This window comes from Genypterus blacodes, unplaced genomic scaffold, assembly GCF_046128005.1.
Source record: "Genypterus blacodes isolate CSIRO-AG114 ecotype Tasmania unplaced genomic scaffold, CSIRO-AGI_Gbla_v1 ptg000022l_1, whole genome shotgun sequence".
In the NCBI taxonomy this organism is placed as follows: domain Eukaryota; kingdom Metazoa; phylum Chordata; class Actinopteri; order Ophidiiformes; family Ophidiidae; genus Genypterus; species Genypterus blacodes.
The window spans coordinates 3,207,430-3,229,404 of record NW_027466835.1 but is presented as its reverse complement, the minus strand read 5'-3'; the positions used below and the strand labels follow the sequence as shown (position 1 = coordinate 3,229,404).

Below are 21,975 nucleotides of genomic sequence, written 5' to 3'. Positions count from 1 at the left end.
CTGTAATAGACACTCTGCACACAATATAGCAGCATTAAAATCCCTCATAGTTCCGCATTCAGATTCAGAACATTTCATTCATCCCTGGAGGGGCTGGTTGTTGTTTTTGTCACAAGTGCCCCATTGCTCAATACTAAGAAAAGTAAAGTAAAAGAAATAAAACAAAAATCAATCGCAAATCAAGATTTGAACATTGCAATAAGTGAAACATAACTGAAGGGGCAAAGGCAGGATAAGCGAAAACAAGGAATTTCATGAAAATACATCAATAAAAATACAATAAACACAAGTAATACAATTATAAAATACAAATAAATGAATAAACAAAACAAATTCAACTCAAGCATGTCAAGATCGGAGTGAAAAAAATTGTTTTAATAATAATCATAATAATAATAACACAAATTCAAAATGTTTCAGTTGAGTGAAATGGCACTTAAGAAATATCTGAATACTAAGTAGTTTGTTTTTAATAATAAATAAGAAAACATGCTGGAGTGGAATGATGAGATTATTAGATTATTATGGGATTTTAGACCTCAGCGTCTCCTGGGCTTCGTTTAGGACAGTAAACAAAGAGTTGCTAGCTGCTTAAATGTCCTGCAACTTTGGTTCTGTTTCAGTTGCTACTCAGCACTTTTATTATTTACAGACAGTATTATTTAAACACGAACATGAAAAGCCTCCTAATGCTGAGATCAAACCTCCAGCTGCTCCTGAAGGTTTGAGATGAGAGATGAAATCAGTTCCTTAACGTGCATTTTAAAGGGATTTGACAGTTATGTGAGAGTTTGATGATCCTGGTTTAACGCTGCTTTGTTTCTATAACTATAACTATTGGATACATTTCTTGTCATAGTTCTTATGTTGTTGGACCGATGCTATAGCTTTTTGTAGACCGGGTTTAATCTGTCTGTATTAAGTTCTATCGTTGTTTTCTTCTAATAAATTCCGACATAAAGATCAACTGTGTTTTTTAGTGTGTTTATACTCGCATGAATACGACTAATAATGATAGTAATATTATTTTCACAGGTTAAAATTGTAGGTCCAAATGCATTTTATTTATTTAATTAATGTTTTTTTTTCGTCGTGTATGTTGACGTTCCTGAAAAGAGAAATGCGCTATAAAGTCTTATTATAATAATGATTTTCCATGCTATTTAAACATTTATTTTAAATATTTTATTCTAACTTCAACTGTTATCATGTCATGTCAACGGTACAGCCTCGACAAGTATTCATGCCGTCACCTGATATTTGAAGTAAAGAAATATACTTTCTTATTCCGTTAGGCAACAACATCACAACTGCATTTTACAAGTTAAACCAATATCAAGTTTGATCTGTTATTAGATTTTTATTTCGTCTTTGTCTTTAAAGTTTAATCGCAACGTTTAGAGATTATAAAACGCTGCAATGAGTGAATTTAAAGCATCTCCACCTTATTTACAGGTTGGAATCGATTAAAGGGCTTTTATGCCTGCAGACAGCAGGAATTACTTCCCACCGAGTGTATCTATTAGGCACTTATACAAGCACAGAGTTAAATATGACTATGATCGTTGCAGAGAGCCGCGTTAGTGCTGTAACCTGTTCACCGTGAGGTACAAACATCAAGGTTCCAAAAGAATCCCCGTCTCATAAATGAGTGTCAATGTGTGTATGTATATGTCCTGCATAGTCAGTCGCATAGACAAACACCAGGTTTGTGTCTACAGTTATTTAATAACTAATACTTCAAAATCGTTTTCATCTGCCACCTTCATCTGAAATGATCATTCTCCCTTTATGGTATCTCATGAACACGGTCAACTTGGCTGAAGGAGTGACGTCAGATATAAAATGTAAAATCCCATTTTCACTTACACATTCACGCAAATTTGCTAATGCAGCTATAAATATTTGTATAAGGATTTGTTTTATGGACAGTGAAGTTGGATCTTTGCAGGTATCTTAATTGAATGAAAACGTAGAGAGATTAACTATTTCATAACAACAACCTTGTGACTTTCTTCAACTGTACTCCTCCAAAAGACAGGCAGGCCTCTCCAACTCCAAGATCTTTACACAAACACATACACACACCACACACACACACACACACACATTTTACCTGCAAATATTTGAGCCCTGGAAATTCACTGAGCCAAAAGAAAAAATCAGGTTCGTTCCAGTCAGACAACACATATATATCCGCACCTTCACCCGGCATCTTCTAGAAGTCCTCGATTGTGTTAAAAGGAAAAGATCACTTAAACTGATGGTGAGACGTGGGGGTGTCTGTGTGTGTTGGGGGAGTGGGTTAGCACTTGCTTTATTGCATCCATGAAGAGGTCGGAAACCCCAATAAAGGGGACAAACACAAAGAAACCACCAAAAAAACGACGAATCTGGAGGCCTGTTTGGACTCTTTGCATTGTCCCGTTGTTTTCTGTTAATTTTTAACATCTCCCATTTGCATAGAGGAAACCAGGGATCCGCTTCTGCAGCCCCAGCAGACACCGCGCCTCTTGGAGAGGTCACCGAAGGTTTAAAATCAAGTTTTCCCTGCTTAAACGTCTGGGTGCATTCCTGTGGCGCTGGAAGGATTTTCCAAGAGCGCCGAGGACATTTGTTAAGAAGCGAGGAGACTATGCCAATCCTCCTGTATGTAATCCTCATCAGGGTTTGGGGTTTGATTCTTGACAGACGCATACATGCGAAGCGAATCTGGATCATAGTGGGCGCAGCAGCGTCCAAGAGGAACGAGAGGGAAGAAACAAACAAAGCTGTGAAGAATCAGAGTGTTTAGATTTTATTTTAGCATGTTTCTCACATTGTTTATGTCGTTTCGGATCGACGCCTGCGTAGTAAGTGGCATTGTCTTGTGTTGGGCCGTGCGTGTGTGTATGTGTGTGTCGCTGCGGGTGTACAATCGGGTATGATAGAGGTTTAAATGGGCCTGGAGCTGATTTGGCTGCTGACCCGAGTTATCCACCTGATCGCGTTAGAATGCTTCTAGCCACGAGTATGCGCGCTCCGAGGCCGCAGTGTGAGGCGTGTAAAGCCGCTTTGTTCCTCCAGGTACACGCGTCCTCTCCGGCTTGCTGCAGTGAAGGAGGCGGCCTCTTACTGTGGCTTATTTAACATTCCAGGGGCGTTGCGACTCTGATACCAATGCGGGAGAATAGACACCTCATTGACGCACAGAAATAAGAAGCATTTAGAGCTTCTTCTTTTTTTAAACAAATGGGATGAGTGGAGGAAACCGATGCCCCCAAGCTCAAGCAATTAAATCCAACTTCCACCCCGTTTGGTGTGTTTTCGCGTCTGCTTTGGTTCCTTCGAGGCTAAGTCCACGTTTTCTCTGCACCGGGCTGCTTTTATGGCGCCGTGGTGGGCCTGTAAACGTGTGTGAGACCACATTTTGCTGCAGTGCATCCCTTTCGATAACATTACACTGTGAAATCGTGTCTTTGTTGCGTCTCTGAGCATCCTGCGGCCCCCGGCCTGCAGGCCATCATAACGCGTTTGCCGCATTGCGAAACCACTGGAAGGAAGGCAAAATATTCAGCCCGCACCGACCCTCAGGTGCTGCTTCTCATCTGCACATTCATGCAAAGCTCCATGTCAACGAGGAGTCTTTAAACAACGACCCTGCAGCTATATTTGTAACAATGGTGCCAATGGTATCTATCTATCTATCTATCTATCTATCTATCTATCTATCTATCTATCTATCTATCTATCTATCTATCTATCTATCTATCTATCTATCTATCTATCTATCTATCTATCTATCTATCTATCTATCTATCTATCTATCTATCTATCTATCTATCTATCTATCTGTCTGTCTGTCTGTCTGTCTGTCTGTCTGTCTGTCTGCATAACAAGCAAGATTATTGCCATTATTATGAATTTACACTATATTACAAAGAAGAAATTACTTCTTAGCTATTTCACACTTTCTTTTACATCTAAACTGAGTCTAACACGTATTTGCATGTGTACATGTATTTCTATGTTTAAATAAAGAAGTAATGAACCAGCGCAATGTCCTACAAAACACTAAACAGAAACACTACAGGTAGCTTCTACAAGAAGCGTTGCTATTTGTCTGTATTATGCCGTTTGCGTTGTTTGAGTTCTAGTAATATGCAGGTAGGATTACAGAAAAACAGAATAAATAGATAAATAACCAAACCACATGCATAGTACATGTGATTAAGTAAGACTGGACAATCCAAAGGTTCCGAGAAGTCAAATCAAATGTTTTATTTCTCCATTGGATGCTGCTTGCTTGTGTTCAGAGGGGCAGAGGAGGAAGAAAATGGCGGCTGGGAGAGAGAGAGGGAGAAAGAGAGAGAGAGGGGGAGAGGGAGAGAGAGAGAGGGAAGGAGCAGCTCGCCTCTAACAGGACTCCATGAAGAAATGCAATAAATTCCTTGTTGTTTTATGAAAATTTACAACTTTGTGATACAAGTTTATGAGTGGCCGCGCGCGGGGATTGGCCGACGGGCTGGTCATGTGGACGCGCTTAACGTGAACATGAACTTTTTATGATTTCCCAAGTGGCTATATTGCTGCAGCGCTCCGCTCCGGCCCAACTGCCTCCTCTCCTGCCCGCGCGGCCCGTGGATAGCGAGGGGCGCCGCGCGGAGCCTGGCAACGGCGAGGAAACGGGCGCCATCTAATAATTAACCGGACTAGTTAATGAGAAGACTAGTTTTGACTGCGCGAGGAGACGCAAACAACAACCCGCCCCCCCTCCTCCTCCTCCACCTCCACCACCTCCTTCTCCTCCTCCAGCTCTTCCTCCTCTTCCTCTTCCTCCTCCGCTATGGCTCCGCTCTGTGTCTAGCGTCCTGCCGCTGTCTACGCTTATATCGGCGGACCGAGATGGGGACAGTTCTTCCGCAGCTACGAGACGCGAAGCTGCGGGACCGAAACCCGGGAAAGCCGCCCCGGTGCACACGTCATCAGGTCATGATTTTAACATCTTTAAAAAAAAAAGAAGAAACGAATTTGTCACAGCCGCCGTGAACAAGGAGGATGACGAAGATGATGACCAAATGACAGGATGACAACGGGGAACATACCCCTCTTCTCGCTCATCCCCTCGCGCGCCACTACCCCCAATTCGTCCATCAATTTATCCATCCATCCGGTCCGCGCGGCTGTCTCGTGCCATTCCGGTGTGTCAGCACGCGGGACGCCGAAGTGAGCTGCAGGTGTGTGCGGGGCTCGTGACGGATTATCAACAAACGGTAAGAGACAGACCGGCACGCGCGCTCCGCTTCTGCATGCCTGCATGCGCAAACTGCAGTGCCGTCTGCGACCAAACACACCAGCGTTTGCTCCATTTACAGGAGAGATGAAAGTTGTGATTTGGGTGTCATTTTTCCTCTTCAGACCCCAAGTGTTTCTTGTTGGTTTACGTGATGAATTGGTAGGATTATCCAGCTGAATTGTGTGTGTTAGAAGAGGGATTAGCGGTAGAAGAGGCATCCATTACTTAAATCTGGGGTTTGTTTAAGGCTCACAGAGATTAGCTCATGTCTGTTTGGACCGGAGCCGGGGTGGGCTGGGGTGACATGACAGCGAGGCGGGCTTTGATCTAACTGCAGGTGTGAGTCATTTGTTCACAATCTCAGCTTTTATTTATTTTTAAGTGCAGATGCTGTCTCTCTCTGTCTCTGTCTCTGTCTCTGTCTCTGTCTCTGTCTCTGTCTCTGTCTCTGTCTCTGTCTCTCTCTCTCTCTCTCCTTCTCTCTCTCTCTCTCTCTCTCTCTCTCTCTCTCTCCCTCTCTCTGTTGCTCTCCGTTGTTGTAGGTATATTGACTTTTTTGTTTCACTTCCACATAACAGTATAAGCGCTTCCAGGTTGTGTCAGGAGATTGACAGCCGCTCTGCTGTGTGTGTGTGTGTTTGAGTGTGTTGAGGTTAGGTGTGAGTGTGTGTGTGTGTGTGTGTGTGTGTGTGTGTGTGTGTGTGTGTGTGTGTGAGTGTGTGTGTCTTTTGGGGGGGGGCGGGGGGGGGGGGGGGGGGGGGGGGGGGGCGGTAGACAGAGGAATGTTCTTCTGCCTGACTGTCCTGCCCACTTTTACGACTCTGTTTCCCTTCTCATTTCCTCCCTACGGCGGGCTGTAGTATTTTGTTTTCACAGAGCGCCCTCACACACACACACACACACACACACACACATTTGCAGGTATGCCTATCTCCTTTTTGTTCTCCAATTTGTTGTTGCTGTCTCAAATATCAGACATCTCCTCCTGCCTTCATCGCAAAAACACATGAATTCGGGGAGGGGGTTTAGGGGGGATAGTGTAGGGGTCAGTTTACATTCTCACTGAGGCTACTGGATATCTGACATGCTTTCCACTGATGCTCAGTGTGTTATGGTTTGAGGTCATTCTTTAAGAAGGCTAAGATGTTATATTCTATGGCAGCTTGCTAAAGGGAAAGAAAAAAAAGATGCCCACAATTAATAATAAAAAAAATGATATTGATATTATTACTGATATTATGTTTTTATTATATTTTTTAACTATTATTATTATTATTATTATTATTATAATCAAAGCAGATGCAGATGTTTGAGTCAATTTTCGAAGAATATTATGTATCATATTATGAACTGGCTCATTAAGGGGTGTCTTGTTTGCAGCTATGAATTTAACGCATTGCTGGGAAAAAAGTAAAACCAAGCAAGGTTAACAAATCAAGGTCTTTATTCACGAGTCAATCATCTCACACAGTCATAACATTACAACAAACAAACAATAAGAAGAAATATAGCGAAAATCTGAATTTTTTTTTTGACTTTGACCTAAAGAGCAACACTGTGCTGCGATCATAACGTCATCACTAACAGAAATATTTACGACAACAAACGTGTGGTTTAACATGTGAGAGGGTTCTTGCTTGAAATCCAAACACAAAGAAAGACATTTTGATCCCTGAAATAACCTACGACAATTCAGTGCTATCCAAACAACAACAATGATAATTATAATAATAACGTCGTATACACTTACAATGTAAATCATACATAAATTGTCCTTATATCTGTTAATATGTATAGACGTATCGAAGTATAGAGTGTGTAGGTGGGCACATGTGTGACAGCGAGAAACATAAAACAGCAGCAACAAATCATATTTACGTGAGCTGAACTACACAGAGACCAGAAATAAATACAGGAGTATATAAAATGAATACATTTGTTTTAGCTTTAATGACAATGCAAAACAATGGAAATTACAGGACTGATCGGCGAGATGCTTGTGTGTGTGTGTGTGTGTGTGTGTGTGTGTGTGTGTGTGTGTGTGTGTGTGTGTGTGTGTGTGTGTTTTGGAGGGGCTGCTGAGAGCAACAGTGGCAAATGAAATCTAGTTTACTTATATGCTGCAGTTGTAGTACCAGTGTTTTTTTTGTGTGTGTTGTGATTGTATCGTTGTTGGGTCTGTGTGTGCAGCCTGGAGAGGAAAGCTGATCACTGAGCACCACGCGCCTACAAAACACTCTGGTGCCATCTAGCGTCATGTTGACAACAATACCAAGCACAGTGGTGTAACAGTACACGCACAAACACACACTCACTCACACACACACTACAGAAAGACACACTCGTCACACTGGCCATACCCATTGGCGTCTCACTTGTGCTTATCGGTTCAGAGCCTCTCGGGCACACACACGCTGCGCTTCCCGTCGCTGATGTGTAAATGTGTTTGCCGCCGTGCACAGGATGACGTGTTAGCTATGTGTGTGTGTGTGGTCTGCATTGTATGGAGTGTTGACGAACTGATGATGTGTGCGCGATTTTTTTTGTCTTTCTCTGAGGTGGTATGTAAAAGCAGATGCAGTGAGTGAGTATGCATGTGTGTGTGTGTGTGTGTGTGTGTGTGTGTGTGTGTGTGTGTGTGTGTGTGTGTGTGTGTGTGTGCGTGTGTGACACCTAAAGCCTGTAATGGGAAAGGGGGTGTAAATTCTGCCGGGCTGGTTGTTGGCGTCTTTCTTTCGTTTGCCTTTCTTTCTTCTTTCTTTGATGTAAGCGGACAGATTTGTGGCACCGCGGAGAGAGAGAAGCATAATGCCTGAAGGCTTCTCTCTCTCTCTCTCTGTCTCTCTCTCTCTCTCTCTCTCTCTCTCTCTCTCTCTCTCCCTCTCCCTCTCTCTCTCATTCTCTCCCCCTCTCCTTCTCTCCTCTCTCTCTCTCCCCTCAAAGGAACCCTTGTCCATTCCTCTCTGCACCAAGGTTAGGGCTGACTGCTGTTACACTGTGGTGAATGAGGCGTGGAGAATCCATGCGCACGCACGAACACATCCTCACGCGCATAAATGGAGTCGATTACTGTGTGCGTGTGTGTGTGTGTGTGTGTGTGTGTGTGTGCGCGCGCATTGTGCCCCAGGAACCAGCGGCCTTTTAGATGTAAAAGTCTGTGCTGTGATTGGTCAGGGTCGCTGTTACAGAGGCAACCAGGAGACCTCTACTGTGTGTGTGTGTGTGTGTGTGTGTGTGTGTGTGTGTGTGTGCCTGTTTGTGTGTGTGTGTGTGTGTGTGTGTGTGTGTACACATAATAAGTCGTCCTTGCTCTGTGATTTCATCAGCTTTACTGGCGCTCATCTGCAGATCAGCTCTGTAACCCCAAATATATGCATCCAGGTGCGAGTGTGTGCTATTATGTGAAGGACTCCTGAGGGAAGGGTGTGTGTGAGAGAGAGAGGGGGGGTCGTGGGGTATTTAATTTATGACTTCAGCATCATCTGACTTTTATCCGGCATTCAGAATCAACTTTGCTGCATTAAAAATCAGGCTGAAATCAATAACCCCCCCCCCCCCCCACCCCTCCTCCTCCTCTTCCTCTCTGACGTCTCTGCTCTCTGCTCTGCATCAAAACACCGAGATTGGATTTCCAGCACGGCTCAGATTGTTATGAACACGTGTACATCAAAGGGGGAATCCGCTTTATTATTCACATTTCTACGGTACATTATTAGGAGGCTGCATATAAATGATTTAAATTCACTGCCACATTCATGCAAAGTTAATTTCCTTTTGCCGTTTTGTAATACTGTGGTAAATTAGAGGAACAGGCTCGGCGGTGGAGAATTTCATCAATACGTTAGTGTTAAGTAAACTGTGTTATTAACTGCTCTCATACTAACTTAATGGCTGCGGGTTGGGGGAATTACAAACGAATGTTAAACCAAGATTATAACTGATTCCACAGAGTTTAGTCACTCCAGTCAGAAGGGAAACACAATAATAATAATAATAATAATAATAATAATAATAATAATAATAATAATAATAATAATAATAATAATGAAATAATAATAATAATAATAATAATAATAATAATGAAATAATAATATAATTATTATTATTATTATATTAATAATAATAATAATAATAATAATAAAAATAATAATAATAAATAAAAGGGGATAGCAGCTATTTTTTGTCATTGTTTTAGTAATGCTGAAGTGTTACGAGTCCGTTTTCGTGCTATTGTGTGTTATAACGATCCGCTCCTTTATGGCGCACAAACTTGGAGGAAAACACGATGCTGCCGCATTCATCCCGTCGTTAATGTTTAACTCGTCCCGGGGCTCTCGGGCCGAGTGCTCGAGCCCCGCCGGTGTCGGTCCAGTGAACTGAGCCAAAGTTCACCCTGGCGTGAAGGACGCGCTGGCCATCACCGATTAATATATTATTATATATATATATATTATTATATATTATTAACACAAAAAGGGGGAAGTTAGGTTTTCTTTAAGTTTGTACCAGAGATCTATCAGATTAAACTGTTCCATATTATGTCACTCAGATTGTGAGATAAAAACCCATAAAGTTATCAAGGAAATTAAGACATTTATGTGATGTTAGAAACTTAAAGAAGCAGTTATCTGAATAATATAATTCTCTTTTAGAACACCTGATGGAGGAATATCCTGTCCCAAATGATTGACTGGCATAACAAGACAATCACAAATAACAGTTTAAAGTTTGTCAAACGTTTTTAAAGAAGAGGTGATTTATTCTAAAGGCGATTGAGCATTTCTGTCCTACCTCGTCGGTTAACCGGTGAACGATTATTCGCTCTAGTGTCCATCTCCTTCTGAAACGCTCCATACACAAAATCTGCCAAAAATATCTGCCAATAAAGTAAATAGAATTATAAATTTACGATGTCATTGCTTGCACTGTTAATTATGACATAATTGTTATCGTACAGAGCGACGGACTGCGCGTTAAGCTGAAATGAACTGCAGATGAACTGTGAACTGTACAACGCGCGTGTGTTCGTGTGTCCCAGTGTGCAGCGCGGCACATTTGTTCGTCTGTTGTTTGCTGCAGGCCTGTTTTTCACTTCGCCTCCATTCCTCGGACTTTACAAGGAGTCATAAACGGTCATAAAGCCATAAAAGCCTCCGCCGCCCCTTCACCGCTCCACGCTCACACACACACACACACACGGCCTGAAAACAGCCATAAAACCATAAAGCAGCAGTCCGACTCCTTCAGCTTTAATTGTCAATAATGTCCGAAGTTTCTCGGATTCCTGGAGTTCCTTCAGTAACACGGAGCTGTTTACACTGCGGCTCAATCACTCGGATGAATCAGTATTACACTAGTCTGATTTACGGCGTATCAATGTGCATCACACATTATGAAAACATTATACCTAATATCAGCAGTTAGACACCAAAAGGACCTTTAGTTCCACGACAACAACCGATAGTTTCAGGTAAATTCTCCTTTATTTTTATTTGTTATCTCACTCAAAATATAATTTCATTGGCTCTCTGTTACATCCTTTCATCTTCAAGAACATAAATCTGAATTCGAGTCTGCTGTCCAATTTTATTGGGTCGATGAAATGATAGTTTTGATCTATTTCTTTTATTTCTATACTCTGAATTCCATTCCAAATAATTCCATTAGAAAGTTTTATTTTAAGAGGCTAAAAATACGGTGTCCTTAAATGATCGGGTTTAGTTTTCATCACACAGTGTACTGATGCCGCATATGTTGGCACTGCGGGACTTTGAGAGTTTGAGTAACAGCACAGTCACAAGCAGCAGCGAGGGTCCGACAAGGAAGAGAAGGAGTCTGCTATTTCCTCGAGCTAGGAAGTGACAAACAAACAGATAAACACAACACGCAGCCGTAGTTCCGGCGAGGTGACAGCACGCACTCCTTCTGTCCTTCTGTGTGTGCGTGTGAGAGCGCGTGTGTGTGTGTGTGTGTGTGTGTGTAAACAAAGCGACTAACTGCTCCTTCCATACTGGCCGCCCCGTGTTTCCCTGTGGACACTGTAAAGGCTTCGTCTCTGCCGCCGCTTCTCCTCCAAACTGATCCTCCAAACAGATCTGCAAAAGGATAAACAACAGCACTCATGACTGGTGTGTTATTAAACATTAAAAGGTCATAAAAGCCGTAAGTCGCTTTATCCTCACAACTCAAACATTACATCCTTATCCCATATATTAAGGTAAGAGTAAGTGTGAACTATAATATCCTTATTGCAGTCTATATTTAAGATTTACTGCTGAGCTTCTCGCCGTGCCTGATGTGCGCTGTGATTGTTCTGTAAACGCTTATATGAGGTGTGACAATGACACTTTGCATTGTATCTTGACCTGCATTCATGCTAAAGCCACACACACACTCCTAAAAGCAGCGAGTTTATGTCACCTCAATCCAAAAGACTTAATCCTCCAAATATTCCGTTGCGTTAAAAACTCCGCTACTAATGTGTTGTTGTTGTTGTTAGGGACGCTGTGATTGGCCTCCTGAAGCATGTCATTAATTTACACTGCATGATGCCATTATACACTCAGCACACGCTCATCCAGTTTTGATCAATCCACTCAAGCTGTTTTAATGCTGCAGCTGCCATTACTGAGACTTCTCCTGCACCACCACTGTGTCAGAACGCTCACACACACACACACACACACTCACCAGGCTCACACTACTTCGCGGGACACACATCTGAACAGAACACAGTCATATTTAACCGCGCCGCTATCATAACCACAATGAAATTGGTGATCAGGCATAAGGCCTGTGTAGAATAATCGTATTACCCCTGCGTGTGTGAGTGTGTGTTTGTGTGTCCCAGGTTGCAGCCCGCCATGTCTGTCCTGTCCTGACTGTTAGTTCGCATTAATGATTAAACCGCAGTCAGCTACAACACAATGCTGCAGTTTCCCGTTCCCACAAAGCGGAGAGGAAACGGAGCGTCCTGCCGGAGAGAGGGAGAGAGAGCAAAGAGAGGCAGAGAGAGGGAGAGAGGGAGTGAGAGAGAGAGGTCAAATGGAAGCTAAAAAAGACAGAGATTCACCATCTGTCTGTGTGATACTACACAGAAAGGGAGAACTCAGGAATCAACTTATTTCAGTCTCTCTGTTCTGAACAAGCAAGGGAAAGAGAGAGGGAGAGGGAGAGGGAAAGGGAGAGGGAGAGGGAGAGGGATAGGGAGAGGGAGAGGGAGAGGGAGAGTTTTGACGGGGGGGGGGGGGGGGGGGGGTAACAAGGTAAAGTAAAAGTAAAAATAGAGTCTTTGTCTCTATTTGTCAATTTGTCTGGCCAAACGAGCGAGTGTGTGAGAGAGAGAGAGAGAGAGAGAGAGAGAGAGAGAGAGAGAGAGAGAGAGAGAGAGAGAGAGAATGAGAGGGAGAGCTTATTTACGACTGTGGTTATGTGGTTATTTCAAGACCTCAGCGACACATATTCTGTTGTTCATGAATGTTGTTTCTTTCTTATGTTTAGAGATCTTCATGTTACCGCTCCACACAAGAAGGCTAACTGCTAAAACCATAACATTTAAATTAAAGTCGACGCATTTCTAAGTTACTCTATTTTGTTTCCGAAATTTTAATTAAATAATTATTATGAAAACTACATTAATCTGTTGAAAAACTATAACAATATTATTGTACTAATAATACATAATATTTTTCTGTGAGACAACACAGTAAGCTATTGAACATCCACTTTATTGAATTGTACTTTTTATTGTATTGCCTTTAAAAATATCAGCTATTTAGTAAAACGTTTACATAATTTATATTTATCACGAATGATATATATTTATATAACTTTTCTAACTTCTGTGACTGTTAGATATGAACATGTTAGCCTCTCTGCCTCTCAGCATCTGGAGCCTAATCAGCGTCAAGAACACGGAAAATTTAAAAAATCTGAAGAAACGCAGACGGCTTCTCTTTCCTCCTCTGCTTTTTGGTTTTTAGTCCGGTGGCCTAATCAGTGTCAGAGAAGAAGAACAATATAATTTACTGCAAACACGGAAACGTGCAGTACACACTCGTGAATCACTGTACCTTCACCTTTACTGCATAGGCAGTGGCACACACACACACACACACACACACACACACACACACACACACACACACACAACATATTACACAGAGTCAAACTGATCAGCATTGACAGGTTGTTTCATCATCAATAAAACATTAAGAGCTATCAACTTATGTTTTAAAACTCCGTTCACGTTATCACTTACTGAGAGAACAGCCTTGGTGAAATGCTCTCTTACACACACACACACACACACACACACACACACACACACACATTGACCAGGGCCTGGCATTAATCTATCCGGAGTGCTCAGAGAGCTATATATACCAATTACACATGTACAAACACCTCTCTTATAGACATGAATAGCGGCAGATATTATTCACCCCCCTGTGGCCACACCGCGCGCGCTCTCGTCCATGATTTACGCTCGCCAAAATCCTTTTAAAGCGGCGGTATTATGTGCAAAGCGCAGGGAATATGCTTTATTATTCGGTTGCCTTCAGTGTTTCAGCAGCCTCCCCAAAGGCGCGCGCGTGTTTGAGTGTGTGTGTGTGTGTGTTTCTCTGTGTGTGTGTGCCTAACAACAAAGTGAAAAGGGGGGCATTAAACGTGCGGAGGAACCCAGTATGAGTGCACAATCTCACCGGCAACCGGAGGAAGATTAAAGTGAGATTGAGTGGAAATTACAAAAAACTGAGTGAGTGGAGAAAGAGAAGCAGCAGCGGAGAGGTGAAGATGGGGGAGAGTGTGTGCGTGTGTGTGTGTGTGTGTGTGTGAGAGAGAGAGAGTGTGTGTACGCGGAGGCTAGAGGGAGGCGCGCGCAATATCACTCCCCCTCCCATCTTCCTCCTCTTCCTCTCTCAGCCGAGAGGAAAAGGGGCGACGAAATGCCAGGCACGGAGGCTTTCTATTGGTCAGTTTGGGGTCAGCTGGTGCTCAACAACCCCCCCCCCCCCCCTCGTGGCCCTCCCTCCTTCCTACGACCCCCCCTCCCCGTTCTGCTCGCATACACGCACGCACACACAGACGTGTATGCATACAGCAGACTCTCTCTGTCCTCTTCCTCTCCCCTCCCTCTCTCGTTCCCCCACTGGCACCGAGCCAGCAAAATACCCCCCCCCCCCCCCCCCCCACCCCCCACCCCCCTCCCCTCCTACTCCCCCCGACACACACTCACCCTCACCCTCCTCACCCCCTCCTCCCAATCTGCGATAAACTAAGTGATAGCAGCAACCCGTCGGACTGTCGGCTATAAAACACAACAAATCATAAAGTGCAGGCAGGGGAAGGCAGAGGAAGGAGGACGGGAGGGAGAACCGTTAGCCGTTAGCCTCCTTCTTCTCCTCCTTCATCGCGTGTAGGTTGTTGTTGTTTGTTTGTTTGTTTTGTGCCCTCCTCTTTTTCCCTTCTCCTCCTCTTCTCCTTTCCTGTCCTTCGTCTGTATACTCTCTTCTCTTCTTTTCCTTTCCCCTGATGAGTTCCTATTTTGTCAACTCCTCTTTCCCGGTGACGCTACCGGGAACAGGCGGAGGCGGGCAGGCGGCGGCGACGGAGTCGTTCTTGGGTCAAATCCCGCTATACTCGTCGGGATACGCCGCCGACCACCCGCTCAGGCACTACCCGGGGACAGCCGCCGTTTCCGCCGCCGCGGCCGTCGCCTACGGTGCGAGTGGCGGCGGCGTGCACCAGGACAAATCGTACTCCGCTTCCTACTACCAGCAGGCAGCTAACGGGGCGTATGGAGGGCACCGGGCTGCGGCGGCGGCGGCGGCGGCAGCTGCGGCGGGGGTCGGGGTTGGGGGTGCGACCGGAGCCGTTGCTTGCGACTACGCCACAGCAGCGGCTGCGGCGGCGGCTGCGGCTGCGGCGACGAGCTTCTACCGGGACAAGGAGCATCCGTGCATCCTGGATGAGCACCAACTTGCACTGAGCCAGGATGGCATGCACCGTAAAGCGGAGTGCGCGGGGTTGAGTGGGAAGGGGTTGTTCGGTGAGATGGACGACAAACCGGGGTCAGCGCCTATTTACCCGTGGATGCAGCGGATGAACGCGTGCAACGGTGAGTCCACTCTGCTTCCTGTTCCCGTCTTTCCTGCATATTTTATAATCCCCGTCATAAAACGTGTGTTTCCTCCCTTCCGTTTTCCACTCGCCTCTTCCCCTTCTCCTGCTCCTCTCCCACTAGCTGCTTTATGATCACAGTTTGTTGCCCTGTCAGTCAGTCAGTCAGTCATGTGCTTGGTGTTTTATTGTCCGTCATAAACCGGGTTTGTTTGGGTTGCACCTCCTGTTACTGTATGTGACCTGCTGGCCGCTTCTGTTGCCGGAACAGGAGGAAAGAAAGTTAGCGGAGGATGAAAAGTGACAGATAGACCCCAAAGAGGTCCAAATAATAAAACCTTGTTCAGCAGAAAGAAAGGAAAAGCTAACATGATCCATCTAGTCCCAGTCTAGTTCTTCCACTGCCCCCTTACAGCTTCCAAGTTACGCACAGGCGCTGGAAAAAGAACCCTTACCTCAGTTAAAGAAGAGGTTAAGCAGAAAATGTGAGCGAGGGGAACAAAGTCGACTCTGCTTTTTGTTTTATCTGCTCCTATGGGATAATGTATTGTCTTCGCAGCACCTCACTTCTCACTTATCTCTGGAGTGTGACTGTATTGTTAACCCCGCATACAGACAATGTTATTCATTTTGACTAACTGCCCAGATTAGATATTAGAATCCTAATCAGCCTTTCAAAGCCTTGCAAATTCTGCCAAGTTCAGACCGAAGGCGCGTCAAAGGAGCTCCATCCACTCTTGATTTATTGAACTCTTCCAAATACAGAAAATCCACACAGGTCACGCTGATAGTGGCATACTTCAATATAAAATGTAGCTCGGAGCCACTTTGTGCCGTATCTAAGATACATAGAGGAACGGCCTGTTGAGAGTGAAATGCGTAATGGAGGATGATGAAGGGCTACTGTAGCACAAAGCCCTGCAGGACACTCCGACTTATGACGGATGAGGTGGAAACAGGCTCGGTCGCAAAAAAAAAAATATCTATAATGAAGAAATGACGGAGAACCTTCACGGACTTAATGAAGAAAATGCAATGCAACAAATGACAGTTGGAGATGTAAATGTCAACCGGAGAGAGAAGAGAGTGGCACGGAAAGCCTGAGTGCTCGTCCATAATCCAGATGGGTTGAGGTTCTACTTAGGGATATCTATTCGCCCTGAGCAGCCTGTGGTTTCCATCCCTGATCTTGCTCTTAGATCGATACAGAGATCTGCGCTTCTAAACTGATAACATGGCGATTTGTTTACCAAAATACTGTTACTGTGATGTGATCAGGATCAGAGAAGCTTGAGGGATTATCATTACAATTTTAATTATTATTAGTATAATTATTATTATACTGTATTTTCCTGACCGGTCGCAAAGTTACAAACGCCAAACAGTTTCATGAATGACACAAAGTGACGCATCTATTACTTTCCACGCCGAATCAATTCCATAACGCAAAGCCTTGATCAATCTAAATACACGTTTGTCTTGCCGGGATGTGCTGGGCCCAAGCGCTTCCTCAACTAATTATAAATGTGAACGTGTCAGGTCGAGCGAATGCAAATGTGTGTGTGTGTGTGGGATTTAGCCCAAGCAGCAGCCCGAATTAAGGGCACAGAGAAAGCCAATTAACTGGCGGACTCATAAACGGATTGATTGATACCATACATTATTCATACCCAAGTGAAAAGAGATGAGCATGAATTACGCTATTAAAATGTGACCATAAACCAACATTAAAACTGTTCAATGCCAAGAGAATAGAAAAGAAAAGAAAAGAAAAGAATAGAATAGAATAGAATAGAATAGAAAGACAATAACACCCCCCCTGAAAGAATGTGACATCACACAGACAGACTACTCGGTATTAAACAGAAACATCCCTGGTTAAAGTATAATCTCTCTCTCCCCCCCTCGCTCCCGCCCCTTCTCTCCCTCTCCCTCTCTTTCTCAGGGACTTTTGGCAGCCCCGGGCGGCGCGGGCGGCAGACGTACACCCGCTACCAGACGCTGGAGCTGGAGAAGGAGTTTCACTTCAACCGGTACCTCACGCGGCGGCGGCGGATAGAGATCGCGCATGCGCTCTGTCTCACTGAGCGACAGATCAAAATTTGGTTCCAGAACCGGAGGATGAAGTGGAAGAAGGAGAACAAGATGATCAACTCCTCTTCGTCCTCTTCCTCTTCCTCCACCGTGAATGGGGGAGAAGAAGAGGACAAACGGACGGAGTGAGCGGCGCGAAGAAAAAAAAAGAAGAGTACAGACTGATTACAGATGGAAGCTGGAGAGGAAAGGAAGAGGAGGGAAAAGAACATTCTGGTCCATCCTTTCGCCTTCCAGCCTCAAAATGGCGTCGATCTGCTTGTCTTGTGTTAAACTGGGAGGAAATGATTAAATTTAGCAAAAAAAACACAAATAGGGCTGCAAGGACGAGGATGAGGTTTCATTTTTGACATTCCTCAAAAGTCACTTTAAAATCCTCAACCGTTCTTTGTGGTGTGAAAATTGGAAAAAATCAATTGTACAAGATTTACAATTGTTTTGGACGAGTTAATTATTAAAATGACCTCTGGGGCCGCGTGAGACACACGAGAGGACACGGTACTGGGACAGATTGTGATGTCCAGAATAGTAAATATTAGCGGACTTGATAACTCCCCGACACGACGACAAGCTGCCCTCGGACGCAATTTCTTGTAGCATTCCAAGAAATAAAATACCTGACTTCCTATACTTTACGTTTTAATCGTCAAATACGTTTTCCTGCTTAAAACTGCAAAGACAAAACACCTTTTTGTTTTGTAATTTTTTGGCTTGCTCCTCTCCTCATCCATGTTGTGTTTGTTATAGACTCAGTGACACACGCACAGACTCACACTTTACACAAACACGCAGGAGGGAAGTGTATTTGAGATATGTATGTATGTCATATCGTGTTCATATATAAGCTGTATAGAAGTAAACAAAGAAGAATCTCCTTGTGGAAATAGTGTATTTTTGTTTGAGGGGGGGCGGTTAAGTTAATCTCCCCGGCTGTTTTTCAATAGGCTATAGAGGGGGGGGCAGGGGGGGGCGGGGGGTGTTAACCTACTGATGTTATTCTCCAAACTACCTAAAACGTTCAGGAAAGTGTATATTTTATGGATTTTATACATTGTTTATGTTAGTGTTTTCGTCAAGTAATTATGTATACTGCCTATGAAAATATTCAATAAAATGTAAAGCGTACTGTAAACTCGGAGTGAGGACCTTTTCTTGTTTTCTTTCCCGGTTGCCGGTTGATGAGTGATTATTATGCTAACTAGTCTATCTATGGACTGTAGCCAAATAGGATGATAAGTAGACATTCACAAACAAACGATGACGGTTTTCTTCGGAGTGAAAAATGAACTTTCAAGTAAAAATAACGTCGAGTGCTCTCTAAAAATAGATTTATTTATAAGCGCTATAAATAAATTACGATAATAATATTAAGACGAAAAAGAAAAGACGAGACAGAGGCTGCGCGATGTCAGCGCGCGCGGTGGTCCGCAGGAAAAGTCACAAGGGGCGCGAGCTGCCGATGGAAGGCTGAACTAATTGATGCGGAGGCCGGGGGGGAGAAAGTTGACCTGTCCTCCAGTCCAGCCAGGACACACGTCACACTCTTCACCCAAACAAAGTGGACAAAGTCCGCATGACCCTTTCAACTCTACGTGTCCCCTGAGTGACCGGCGCGCGCTGTGCTCCTTATGACGACACAGAGGTGACTTGGGTGCGCGCGCACACAGAGCCGTGTCCTTTCTATAGCACCACGCGCAGAAGAAAGCCGCGAACAACTTGCCACGATATTTTACTCATATTGTTATGTAGGTTTATAATAAAATAGTTACAAACAAAAAGAGGCTGAATGAAATGATATTCCAATGACATTTAGCTTTCAGGAAAAGTTCATAATTCATTTATATCCATTTCTATGCTTTCATTGTCATTTATTCTGTCTCAGTTGAATGCTGTTGAAGATGATATGTTATCAGGGTACACATTTGTAATATTATGACCCTAATGGCATTTGCTTCTTGTGTTTATGATCAATACACAGTAATTGCCATGCATGTGTTATTTTAATCTTTACATTTATTTTAGTGTACTTTCACTTTTGTTGGAAAGTGATCACTGCAGCTGCTTTGTTCATTGAGGCTTATTTCAGTAGTCTGTTAATATATTAAGCTGGAGAAGGCAAATTGAGTTTGCAAATGATAGCCCTTCTGTTGTAGGTCTACAAAGGAAATAGATAGCATGTAGTAAATAATATCACTGCCTAAACAGTAAGAGGGCCTGTGAGTTTAGATTTACTGTATAAAATGGTTTAGTGTCATATGAGAACTTACAGTTACAGAAAGTTTAACTAGGAAAATCAGAGACAAGGTGAACATACCTTATTCTTGTAAGCATTTCTGAATTATATTTTTATTAGAAACACTGCAGGACTGTTTGATTTCATCCAGTAAGAGTTTGAAACAGTTCTGTAAGACCAACGGCAGCAGAAATGTGTTTGTGCTGGATATGAGAAAATCTGGAATTTTGAAAATATGAGAATAAATGTCTGTATGTCATTCCACTTGTCATACCATACTGACAGTCCTGAACTATCACCTAACAAATCAACAAGCAGTGTTCCAACAAATACATCAGAAACAGAACCAAATGATACTTGTCAGAGTTGGATATACTACAGTTAGTTCTCTATGCTATGCTAAACAAAATCTAACCAAACCATAAGGCCTCTTACCAATGTCCACATGAGCCCAAATGCTGGATGAGCTTCTTTATGGTACAAAAACTCCAAATCAGAAATCTATATTCAAGTAGTGTGCTCCAATGTGTGCCAACTGGGTCAGTCCCTCCTCCTGGCCCTGCTTAGTCTCACAAGCTCCTGCTATGTATTTAGTGCTGTGCTTTTCATTTTTAATCCTCTCACTCCACATCCAGACAACAACCTCGCTGATTTATTGTCACAGCAAACCTGAGTGAGGAGAATAATGTGGGTTTTATGAATTTTAGCTCCCTGTTGCTGCCCATGGCACTTCAGATCTCTTTGAAATATCGGAGACTATTTCCCTTCCAACTGCTGGTTGATTTTGTGGATGAGAGCTGCTGAGTGTCTGCAAACACACACACACACACACACACACACACACACACACACACACACACACACACACACACACACACACACGCACACACACAGGGGTATATTATATCTTTCTGCATAAGTAAAAACCTGGGATTCTTCTGTGTATGGCTACGTCCGCCTCAATTACAATGTCACATGCACGCAAAATGCATACTGAGGCCTTGACACACACACACATACACACAGATACACTCACGAGCACCCTGGTTGAAATGCATCCCATCTCGGGAATCAACAAATCATAAATCAGCAGATTTCCATCCAGTGTGGACGTCACAGATCAGGTTTAACATTCCTCCCCTGCAGCTGGGAGCGAGACTGCACCGAGAGAGAAAGAGTAACAGGGAGCGGGAAAGAAATGACAAGAAAGGATAGGAAGAATTTACTTCTGACTTTGCTTCTCTACTCTTTGTGGCACAGTGTGTATGTGAGTGTGTGTGTGTGTATTTATGTGCCAGTTGCTTGTGGTTATTGGCATGGCTGTGTGTGTGTGTGTTTCTGAGCACATTCTAATAATACACACAGTGTTATTTTTAAAATAATAGCGCTGTTGTTAATGTGCTGTGACATCTAGGCTCAGTCATTTTACAGTTGTTTTGATTCATGACCTTGTCTTATAATAATACGCCTTCGAACAATGAACTCTATGATATCATGTGATGAAGGCTTTCACTACAGAGGACTGCTTCATTAACAGGCGAGTGAACTTACAGGCCTGAAAAAAATTATACAAAGTAGATGTGGATTATTGGAGCTTTGGTCATTGTGTATTTGGCCTGGTTATTAATTACTTTCATTACTTTGAGCTAAACACCATTGTGGACCAATTTGATCAAACCTCACATGTCCAGAGAGGATGTGATTGGTCAGATATTGGTTCGTCTGCTTTGTTCAATGTTTCATTATCTGCTGTGTTTTTTTTGGTTTATGGTCACCGACTCCAAATTTCTTACCCCAATCAAAGGTGAGTCAACAGGTGTGAGTGATGAGACACAGAGGTGGCGGCTGCGGGGAGTCATTATTTATCTCTTTTTAAAAAATGATTTAACAAAAACAAATTTTCCCTTTGCTGTGATTAGTGCAATGAACGATGTCTGCAGTAGGTGGCGCTCTGAGCTCACCCCCCAACATCTCCAGCGAGCTGGGACCAGACTGAGGGAGCGAGCGAGAGGGAGAGAGAGGCAGAGAGAGGGAGAGAGAGTTACCCCCGCCCATCCCTTCATCATTAGAAACCTCAGAGCATGAATTACCTCTCCAAAGTCATCGGCGAGAATTTACGACTGGTCAACAAAAGCACGTGACCGCCTCCCCCCCTTCGCTCTGTGTCTCTCACTCCTCCCTCACCTCACCCCTCCTTCCCCATCACACACGCCACACACACACACACACACCTTCACCCAACACACACGCT

At 43.7% G+C, this 21,975-nt stretch overlaps 1 protein-coding gene across 1 annotated transcript; it reads left to right on the top strand.

Annotated features, from left to right (window-relative positions):
• Positions 1–14,620: 14,620 nt before the first annotated feature.
• Positions 14,621–18,431, top strand: LOC142992498 (homeobox protein Hox-B6a-like). Its single transcript, XM_076142967.1, has 2 exons — positions 14,621–15,395; positions 17,343–18,431. Exons 1-2 carry the CDS (start codon positions 14,810–14,812, stop codon positions 17,618–17,620), a joined length of 864 nt encoding a protein of 287 aa, XP_075999082.1. The 5' UTR covers positions 14,621–14,809; the 3' UTR covers positions 17,621–18,431.
• The last annotated feature ends 3,544 nt before the right edge of the window (positions 18,432–21,975 follow it).